Source organism: Scyliorhinus torazame, chromosome 5, assembly GCF_047496885.1.
Source record: "Scyliorhinus torazame isolate Kashiwa2021f chromosome 5, sScyTor2.1, whole genome shotgun sequence".
NCBI lineage: Eukaryota > Metazoa > Chordata > Chondrichthyes > Carcharhiniformes > Scyliorhinidae > Scyliorhinus > Scyliorhinus torazame.
Genome location: NC_092711.1, coordinates 145,930,939 through 145,942,388, shown reverse-complemented (window position 1 = coordinate 145,942,388; position 11,450 = coordinate 145,930,939). Strand labels below are relative to the sequence as shown.

General features: G+C 44.8%; 1 protein-coding gene across 1 annotated transcript; it reads right to left on the bottom strand.

The window, feature by feature from the left end:
• Positions 1–1,043: 1,043 nt before the first annotated feature.
• On the bottom strand, positions 1,044–11,432 carry LOC140421930 (uncharacterized). The gene is made up of 2 exons (XM_072506910.1): positions 11,255–11,432; positions 1,044–9,284 (listed from the first exon to the last, which is right to left on the bottom strand). The coding sequence occupies exon 2, from the start codon at positions 8,731–8,733 to the stop codon at positions 7,699–7,701; it is 1,035 nt and encodes a 344-aa protein (XP_072363011.1). The 5' UTR covers positions 8,734–9,284; positions 11,255–11,432; the 3' UTR covers positions 1,044–7,698.
• Positions 11,433–11,450: the final 18 nt, after the last annotated feature.

Sequence of the window (11,450 nt, the reverse complement as noted above, 5' to 3'; positions counted from 1 at the left end):
TTCTTCATGTGATCACTCTTGGAGCGAATCATTCTTTCCGCAGTCTGACAAATAAACTGAAATATTGGGGGTTTGGTCCAGTATCCTAGCCACTGTTGGGGTCTGGTCTGGGATCGGAATAGTGACCGATGTAACAATTGATTTGAGGTCCATTTCCCAGTCAGTCCTCCAGCACCTACCTGACTCTCGATTCGTGCAACATCTATTGCAGTTTTCCAACTGGGATGCAGGCCCCGTTACTTTCAGCCCTCAGCTCTGTCACCCGGCTGTCATTGATATGAGCAATAGAGAGACAGAAAGGTGCCCGAGGAGAAAGTGGGAAGTTAAAACGTGTGGCTCAAAGTCAATACTTCAATATTTGTCAGTTAAATCCATGTTATTTATACTGGAGTTTTTAATTATTAGATTGAGGCATCGGAGGCAAAGGGTGGAGGGTTTTAAAGTATAACTTTTCCTTTCTAACTAGTGTCCGCCATGGCTCAGGGGGCAGCACTATCACCTCTGAGGCAGAAGGTTAAGACCCAGTTAGGGACCTGTGGACAAAAACCAGTTCCAACATTCCTCATCCCAGCACTGAGGGAGTGCTGCACTGTCAGAACAGCCTTCTTTCAAATAAGATGTTAAACTGAGGCCACGTCTGCCCCCCTCAGGTGGATGTAAAAGTTCCCACAGCCACTATTTTGAAGAAGAGCAAGGGGAGTTATCCCCGGTGTCCTGGTCACTATTTATCCCTCAATCAACATCACTAAAAACAGATCATCTGCTCATTATCACATTGCTGTGTGTGGGATCTTGCTGTGTTTCCTACATTACAACAGTGACTACACTTCAAAAGTACTTCATTGGCTGTAAAGCACTTTGGGACATCCTATGGTTGTGAAAGGCGCTATAGAATTGTAACTTTTTAAATTGAAGGTTTATGTTTTCTGATCTTATCTGGAACTTAATTGATTTCAGCCACACCCAACTTACCATTTAATAAATTCACTTTCGTTCAGACAAGACTTTAACCAATTAAGACAAAATCAGAATTCTCCGGATAGTAAATTTAAAAATAAATTTATTAAATGAAAATATTTACTGAACAACTTTAAGACATTAACTTTTACAACTTCATGTGGGTGATCAGTCTGGAGAAGCGTAACCCTCTCTGGCTCCTTCTTTGACAGTAATTCTTGTGCAATTCAGCCTCGGGAGTCTGGCTCCTTCTTTGACAGTCATTTCCTGAGAACTCGGCCTCGGGAATCTTCAGTACCTGGCCAACAAGGAAGACTTTTGGAATCTCTACTTTTATCCCCAAAGTGACCGTTGCCGCACGTCAGAGTTGGGCCTGTTGTAACACGGCAATTGGTCAATTTGGTCACTAGATTAATTTAATTGGATCCCCAATTACTGACGCCACCTTCTCTCATTATCTTAGACAGGAATACAATAGAACTGTTTCATACTATCCCTTTATCTGAGTCTGTACAATCCCTTATTCATACAGTTTCAAATGTTGAGGCGAATCAGAACTTGAAGGTCTCTCTTGCCAGTACATTTATCCTCATTGCACATTCTTTACATACACAGCAATTAAGCTTTTACAGCAAATGAAAATCAAGGTACGATCTAATGGCCACGATGCGCAAGGTGCAAATCCAAGTGCGCCACTTAGATCGCAGGAGAGTCTGAAATCAGGCACCTCACTAAGCGCCAATCGGTTTCAGATCTAACCGGCCTATTCCCATTGGAGAGATCTGGATACAATTAAGGCCAATCTCCATCCCATTAACGGGAAGGACACCCTATGTAAAGGCCTTGATATAAGCGACTCCCCAGTCGGTCACATGGAAGCCGATTAGTATTGGCCCACACAGACAAGAGCCAGGCGTCACGGTTCCCGAGGGTTCCCGGGCCATTGGGAGGCCCCTGAGTGGTGAGGGTTAGGGCAGGGTGGCCCTCCCTGGCCCAGCCCCTGGAACGTGTGCACTTGGCATTGCCAGTCTGGCACCACAAACCTGGGTATTTCACACTCTGCCCATTCATGAAGATCATTCATAAAGACTGAGTCTTGATTTTGTGTAACAACAATGTCTTTCTCCCCATTTCAAATCCCCTGTGAAAATCCAAACACAGAGTATTGTGAAATTATTATATTTATAACAGAACGAGTTGTTGGGATTCACTGCCTGACAATGGTGTAGGAAGTAAATTCAACAGCAACTTTCAAAAGGGAACTGGACAGATTCTGGAGGAAAAGGAACTTGCCGGGCGATGGGACTAATGAGAAAGTTCATTCAAAGAGCTAGCATGGGAACAATGGGTGGGATGGCCTCTTCCTGTGCTCTCTGAGACTCATTTGCATTTGAAGAAAGTGGGAAATACCTGGAAGCCACTTCCGACAATGCGGGTAGAAGCAGAGATGTTGGAATGTTTCTAAAAGGAAATTGGACGTGCTTTTGAGGGAAGTAAACTGACAGGGATATGGGGATAGAACGGGGCAATGGTTTGATCTACAGAGATCTGCAAGTTGTAAATCTTTGGAATTCCCTACCCCAGAGGGCTGTGGGAGCTCAGTCATTGAGTGTGTTTAAAGCAGAGACTGACAGATTTATAAATACCAATAACATAAAGGGATATGGGGATAGTGTGGGGGAAAAGCATTAAAGTGGATGATCAGCCATGATCGTATTGAATGGTGGAGCAGGCTCGACGGGCTGAATGACCAACTCCTGCTCCTATGTTCCAATGGTACAATGATAAGCAGGAAAGTAAATTGTGAAGAGGACATAAGGAGGTTAAAAAGGTATATTTTAAATGAGTGGAAAAAGATCTGTCAAATGGGGAATAATGTGGGAAAATGTGAAATTGCCCTGTTGGCCAGAAGAATAAAAAAGCTTATTATCTAAATGGTGAGAGATTGCAGAGCTCTGAGATTCAGAGGGATCTGGATGTCCAAGAGCATGAATCACAAAAAGCGAGTATACAGGTACAGCAAGTAATTAGGAAAGCTAATAGAATGTTATTGTTTATTGTGAGGAGAATTGAATACAAAAGTAGGTTATGCTTCAGTTATACAGGACATTGGTGAGACCACATCTGGAGCACTGTGTACAGTAATGCTCTCATTTAAGGAATGATGTCAATGTGTTGGAAGCAGTTCAGAGAAGGTTTACTGAACTCATACCTGGCATTGGAGGCTAGTCTTATGAGGAATGATTGACAGGCTGGGCTTGTATCCGATGGAGTTACGGTGACAAGATTGAACCGCATAAGATCCTGAGCGGCCTCGACAGGGTGGATGTGAAAGGATGTTTCCTCTTGTGGGAGGATCTAGAAATTGGAGTAACTTTAAAAGTAACAACTTGGCCATTTAAGGCAGAGGGTTTGGAGTCTTTGGAACTCTCTTCCTCAAAGGGCAGTGGAAGTAGAGACTTTGAATATTTTGAAGGCAGGCTGGATAGATTCTTGAAAAGCAAGGGTGTGAAAGGTTATAGGGTGGGTAGGCAGGAATAAGACCATACTGAGACCAGACTTAATAGGAACAGGAGTAGGCCATTTGGCCTTTCCAGCCTGGTCCATCTTTCAATAGGATCACAGCTGATCTGACATTTCACACATTCACTTTCCTGCCCTTTCCCTGTAATTCTCGGTTACCTCACTGATCAAGAATCTATCTCAGCCTTAAATAGACAAAGGACTCTGTCCCCACAACTCTCATTGTTCCAAAGACTCTCAGAAGAATTTCCTCCTCATCTCAGTCTTAAATTGACATCTCTTTATTTTAAGACTATGCCCTCTGGTCCTAGATTCTCCCATGAGGGGAAACATCCTCTCAGCATTTACCCTGTGAAGCTCCTTAAGAATCCTGTATGGTTCAATGAGATCAGCTCTCATTGTTCTAAATTCCATTGAGTAGAGTCCCAACCTGTTTAACCTTTGCTCCTAAGACACCTCCATACCTGGCATCATCCTCGTGAACCTTCTCTAAACCTCCTCCAATGAAATAATACATTTCCTTACATAAGGGGATCAAAACTGCTCTGTTCTCCAGATGTGGTGTCACCAGCCCCTTGTACAGCTGCAGCAAGACTTCCCGACTCTTATACTCCAACCCCCTTGGAATCAGGGCCAACATTCCATTAGCCTTCCTGATTACCTGCTGCACCTGTCTGCTAGCTTTCTGTGTTTCGTGCACAAGTTCCCCCAAGTCCCTTTGTGTTGCAGCTTTCTGCAGTTTTTCACTATGTAAATAATACTGTTCTTTTGTTCTCCCTTCCGAAATGAACTTCACATTTTCCCACATTATGCTCCATGTGGCAACTTTTTGTCCACTTGCTTAACCTCACAATATCTCTTTGCAAACTGTTTGTATCCCCCTCGCAACTTGCGTTTCTACCTATTTTCCTGTTGTCTTCAAATTTGGGCACAGTACGTTCGCTTCCTTCCTCCAAGTCATTAATATAAATTGTACACAGTTGCGATCCCAGGACTGATCCCTGGGGAACCCCACTGGTTACAGGTCACCAACCTGAAAAAGAACCCCTTATCCCCACTCGCTGTTTCCTGCTCATTAGCCAATTCTCTATCCACGCCAACTCCATGGGTTCTTCTCTCATGACATAACATTTTGTGAAGTACCTTGTGAAAGGCCTTCTGGAATTTTAAATACAACACATCTACTGGTCCCCCTCTATCCACTCTGGTTGAAACTTTCTCGAAACATTCTGATAAATTAGTCAGACACGGTTTCCCTTTCACAAAGCCATGTTGACTCTGCTTGATTAGATTATGATTTTCTCAATGTGCTCCTACTACTTCCCAATAATTGATTCCAACATTTTTTTCAACAATAAATGTTAGGCTAATCGCCCTATAGTGTCTTATTTTTTTCCTCCCTCCCATTCTGAATCGGAGGGTTGTCACAGTGGCAGTTTTCCAATCCTCTGGTACTTCCCCAGAATCCAAGGATTTTTGGAAAATTACGATCAATGCATCCACTATCTCTGTAGACATTTCTTTTAGGATCCTCGGATGCAGCCATCCAGGGGACTTATCTTATCCCCATTAGTTTGTCCAAAATGACTTCTCCAGTGATGGTATTTAATTGCTCCATTCTTTAGTATTAATGGGATAGGCAAAGTATCTTCCACCATAAAGACTGATGCAAAAAACTCTGTTTAACTCCTCTGCCATTTCCTTGTTCCCCATAACTGACACAGCGACATGGAGGCACTGTTGCTTCACAGCTCCAGGGACCCGGGTTCAATTCCCGGCTTGGGTCACTGTCTGTACGGAGTCTCCACGTTCTCCCCAAAATGCGTGGGTTTCCTCCCACAAGTCCCAAAAGACGTGCTTGTTAGGTGAATTGGACATTCTGAATTCTCCCTCTGTGTACCCGAACAGGGGCCGGAGTGTGGCGACTAGCGGATTTTCACAGTAACTTCATTGCAGTGTTAATGTAAGCCTATTTGTAACAATAATAAAGATTATAATAATAAAGAATATTATTACTATCTCCTCAGATGTATTTTCTAAGGGGCCTCTGTGGAGTTGAGGTTTCAATCAGATCAGCCGTGAAGTTATTGAATGGTGGAGCAGGCTCGAGGGGCCGAGTGGCCTACTCCTGCTCCTAATTCGTATGTTATCACATCCTTTATAATAGATTGTAGCATTTTTCCTCCTACTGATGTCAGGCTAATGGGTCTGTGCTTCCCTGTTTTCTCTCTCCCTCCTTAAATAGTGAGGTGACATTTACCACCTTCCAATCTGCAGGAACCATTCCAGAATCTATAGAATTTTGAGAGATGATCACCAATGTATCCACTGTCTCTCCAGCCGCCTCTTTCAACACTCTGGGATGTAGAGAAGCTTTTGGGGATTTATTAACTTTCAATCTCATTAATTTCTCCAGTACTGCTTTTTCACTAATACTAATCTCTTTCAGTTCCTCGTGCTCACTGGTCCCTTGGTTCTCTGGTGTTTTTGGGACAATTTCTGTATCTTCCTCCGTGAAGACAAACACATTGTTTAGTTTCTCTGCCGCTTCCTTATTCCCCATTATAAACTCTCCTGTCTCTGCCTGGAATGGACCCACATTGGTCTTTGCGAATCTTTTCCTTTTCAAATTCCTATCGGAGCTTTTCCAGTTCTCCCCAGTTTGCTCTCATATTCTATTTTCTCTTCATCAGTTTCTTGGTCCTCCTTTGCTGAATTCTAAAACAAGTTCCCAATCCTCAGGCTCACTACTATTTGGGCCACTTTATGAGTCTCCTCCATTGATCTAATAGAATCTTTAACTTTTCTTGTTAGCCACGATAGCTTCATTTTGCGGTTTAATTTTTGCTTCTCAAAGAAATCTATATTTTATGTAAATAAAATGTGAGTGGTTGCCTGTCTATTGTCTATCGTCATACATAGAACAACAAAGAAGAAAGGACAGCACAGGAACAGGCCCTTCGGCCCACCAAGCCTGCTCGGATCATGATGTCTGTCTAAACTAAAACCTTTTGTGCTTCCAGGGTCTGTATCCGTCTATTCCCATCCTATTCATGTATTCGTCAAGATGCCTCTTAAATGTCACTATCGTACCTGCTTCCACCACCTCCTCCGGCAGCGAGTTCCAGGCACTCACCACCCTCTGTGTAAAAAAACCTCCCTCACAAATCTCCTCTAAACTTTGCCCCTCGCACCTTAAACCTATTTCACCTGGTAATTGAATGTTATAACCTGGGAAAAAGCTTCTGACTATCCACTCTGTCCATGCCACTCAGTTTTGTAAACTTTTATCAGGTCGTCCGTCAACCTCCGTCGCTCTAGTGAAAACAATATGAGTATATCCAACATCTCCTCTTAGCTAATACCCTCCAGGCCAGGAAACATCCTGGTAAACCTCCTCTGTACTCTCTCCAAAGCCGCAACATCCTTTTGGTAATGTGGTGACCAGAATTGTCGGCAATAGTCCACGTGTAGCCTAACTAAGGTTCTGTACAGCTGCAGCATGACTTGCCAATTTTTATACTCAATGCCCCGACCAATGAAGACAAGCATGCCGTCTGCCTTCTTAGCTCCTTATCCACCTGCGTTGCCACTTTCAGTGATAGGTTTATTGTAATTTCCCAATCTACCACAGACAACTTGCCCCTCATACCGTGACAGTTTCCTTCTGTGAGAAACACCCAGATAAATTAGACAAAAGAACCCTGTAACCACCACAGCCCATCTTCATGGCAACGTGGCTGCTTTGGGAACTAAATATCTTCCAACGTGCAAACACCTTTTCATTCTGTGCTCCTCGTCAAACTTGGAAAGAGGTAATCGCAACTAGCCTCAAAAATGGTCAGCCCATCGGAGGCAGAGGTGTTAGACTGGCCAGTCCAGCAGAAAGAAACCCTCCAATCATCACCATTCACCAGATGTCAGAATGAACAGAATGCAGTCCTGGATGTCAGTGAGAGCAGAACCAATAACAACGGAGCCAACATCTGTAATTTGTGAACTTGTTGGGAGTCACAACAGGGTGTGATGAATCACAATCCCCCCCCTCCCCACATTGAGAGATGAATGGTCTCTCCCCAGCATTAACTTGCTAGTGTCTCCGTAGTTGGGAAGGATCATTCAATGTCTCCCCTGCTCAGAGCAGGTGAATGGCCTCTGCCAGGTGTGAAGTCGCTCGTGTTCCCGCAGGGTGTCTGGCTATCTGAATCCCTTCTCTCACTAAGAGCAGGTTAACACCTTCTCCCCTGTGTGAACTCGCTGGTGTATCTGCAGGTGGGATAACTGAGCGAATCCCTTCTCACACTGAGAGCAGGTGAACGGCCTCTCCCCAGTGTGAACTCGCTGGTGTGTCAGAAGGCTCGATGAAGTAGTGAATCCCTTCCCACACCGAGAGCAAGTGAACGGCCTCTCCCCAGTGTGAACTCGCTGGTGTGTCTGCAGGCTGGATAACTGAGTGAATCCCTTCTCACACTGAGAGCAGGTGAACGGCCTCTCCCCAGTGTGAACTCGCTGGTGTGTCAGCAGGCTCGATGAAGTAGTAAATCCCTTCTCACAGTGAGAGCAGGTGAACGGCCTCTCCCCAGTGTGAACTCGCTGGTGTGTCTGCAGGCTGGATAACTGAGCGAATCCCTTCTCACATTGAGAGCAGGTGAACGGCCTCTCCCCAGTGTGAACTCGCTGGTGTGTCAGAAGGCTCGATGGAGTAGTGAATCCCTTCTCACACTGAGAGCAAGTGAACGGCCTCTCCCCAGTGTGAACTCGCTGGTGTGTCAGCAGGCTCGATGAAGTAGTAAATCTCTTCTCACAGTGAGAGCAGGTGAACGGCCTTTCCCCAGTGTGAACTCGCTGGTGTGTCTGCAGGCTGGATAACTGAGTGAATCCCTTCTCACACTGAGAGCAGGTGAACGGCCTCTCCCCAGTGTGAACTCGCTGATGTATCCGCAGGCTCAATGAAGTAGTGAATCCCTTCCCACACTGAGAGCACGTGAATGGCCTCTCCCCAGTGTGAACTCGCTGGTGTTTCCGCCGGCTGGATAACTCAGTGAATCCCTTCCCACACTGAGAGCAGGTGAACGGCCTCTCCCCAGTGTGAACTCGCTGGTGTGACTGCAGGGTGGCTAATCGACTGAATCCCTTCTCACACACAGAGCAGGTGAACGGCCTCTCCCCAGTGTGACTGCGTCGATGAACTTCCAGCTTTGATGGAGCCCTGAATCCCTTTCCACAGTCCCCACATTTCCACGGTTTCTCCATGTTCTGGGTCTCCTCGTTTCTCTCCAGGTTTGACTAACAGTTGAAGCCTCGATCACACACAGAACACATGTACAGTCTCTCTCAGGGGCTGGTTTAGCTCACTGGGCTAAATCGCTGGCTTTGAAAGCAGACCAAGGCAGGCAGCAGCACGGTTTAATTCCCGTACCAGGCTCCGGAATGTGACGACTAGGGGCTTTTCACAGTAACTTCACTGAAGCCTACTTGTGACAATAAGCGATTTTTATTTCATTTTCATTTCATTTCATTTTACCCGCTGTGAACGGTGCAATATTTTTTCAGACTGTGTAACTGGTTAAAAGCTCTTTCCACAGTCAGTGCTCTGGAGCACTCTCACTCGGGTGTGTGTGTCTCGGTGCTTTTCCAGTCACACTGATGGTTAAAATCTTTTGAAGCCGACAGAACAGACAAACATTTCTCCATCTAGATTCAAAGGCCGATAATATTCAGCTCCAAGGAATTGAAAGACTCAGCCAGATCGAGACGTAAAGTTTGAGATTTCTCTCTGTAATTCCTCCTCTTCGTCTAATATCCTGTGAAAACAATTTACAAAAGACATCACTGTCAGTACAGAATAGAAATTCAGAACAGACAATTCTAATTCCTAGAGAACATTCTTTACTCTCTCATTCCCCAAAAGCTGTAAATCTCCGTCCCACACACTCTCCCTCCATTCTCACTCTGCTATATCTAATATCCACCCTCCCAATTCTTCCACAACTTGAAAGATCACCAGAGGGTCCTGGAGATGGGCAAGGTGAGGTGAGACCTGGCTCCCACCTCACCTTACAGTGAATTATGTTGCTTTATCCTGTGACCCTGGAAATTGTATCCGACAACTCCGTCAAGTCTTTCAATAATCCGACTACTGCCTTGGTCTTTGCTAAATCCTTGAAGGGGAAGAATTGGAGCGAAGATTTGCAGCCCAGACTAACTGAGACTCTAATCTGGACTCTTTCCCTATGATGGTGTTGTTGTCTGAATTTGTTATCTGTTATCCTGTTGAAGGGAGTTGTTATTCTGTGAGGGCCGTTTGAATGTCTTCTTCTTCTCCTCGAGTGTTCCAGGGACTTGTATTATATTATCTCAGTTATGGCAGATGGGCTGTGTGCTTATATTCCATCGTCTTTCTTCTATTATCCGAGCGTCAATCATGGCAGAACCGTGTGGTGCCATTGCCAAAGGGTGGGAAGTGGTGGATGCAGGTCTTCATGGGTGGGTCTAAAATGTGGGAGGGACATTCGATCCCCATTCCCTTGTTGGCCCTTCTTTTCTTCTCCTCAGTTTGGAGAAGGTACCCTGAGGGTAACGCCAGTCTGGCCATCGGATTAATCCTCCGGGTCCTCAGTCTTATTGAGGAATGTCCCCTTTTATCTATTGTGGTGGTGATTCTTTTGTATTTTTGTTATAATGGGAGGGGTTATGTTGACTTTATCCTACTCTGGTACAGACAGGGCTTTTATCTGTGAAAGGAGCAGTTTGGGGAGACTTTGGTGCCTCTGGTGTTAAGTGAGTTGGAGGAGGGGGTAATGGCGCACGCCCGATTGTGGTGTGAAAATCTGTTCCTGTTCTCTCTGTCGCCTAATGGTGGCAGTTAATCTGCAAATTTTCTCAGGTAATGTATGGGGTATCCATCACCCTATCAGAAGGAAAAATATCCTCTCCTTTCTTAAGGAGAAAGTCGACATAACCTTAGTGCAGAAAACTCATCTGGATGATGAGGAACAGTTCTGGTCAGCCTATTATAGGAAGGATATTGATAAACGAGAAAGAGTGCAGAAGAGATTTACAAGGATGCTGCCACGACTTGATGGTCTATTTTAACCTGTTAACTGGTTGTTCAATTGATCTGGCATTTCATCTCGAGGCTCTGGTCCCTCAAATATCCTGTTCCAAATGAATTCTGCAACGTGTTGCTTGGATTTATGTTGGCAATATCTCTTGTTCCACTTTGTGCCCATTTCCCACCATTTTTTCTGTTACTCCGTAGCACTCATTGTTTAAAAAATGATTTGAAAAATAATAACTTATTAAAAATCTGTCCACCTCATCCGTGAATATATTCAATGACCCCCACATCCCACTGGTCCCTGTGGAAGAGAAATCCAGAGACTAATAACCCTCTGAGGGAAGAGATGACTGGAACTATATAACATAGCTACAGTACAATATTACAAGGCTAGAAATAATAATAAATATACTTTATTACAGAACCATAAATATCTAATTTGTACCACATAACACGAGACATGTCTCCGTCTGATATTCATTTACTGTCTCCTTAAATGTCAGCCATCTCCTGGGGAAACCAGCCCTTTCATTGTGAACATTGGGAAAGAGACCGTCCTTTTAGCCAGACAAATAAATGTGTCAAGCTGAGGGAGCAAAGGATGCCAATGTCTTTACGAGAGAGAGAGACCTGGGCCAAGCTTTTCAGAGTCTGTACCCTCCCTCGATTCACTTCCATTCCCTTCAGAATGAGAAAATAAAGAGTTTTACTCACAGATGTTGGAGAGAGGAGGAAGTTTTCAGTCCGTGTGAGGTCCTAGTTTTGCTCATTGTTCAGCTTCCGCATTCAGACAATGGGGGGGCTGATTGGATGGAGGAAGAGAGTCCTTCCGGTTCACCAACTCTTCCCATTGGGCAACAACTTTGCGGCGCGCGCAAAGGAATCTGTGGTGACGTCTCACGGTTCCAGT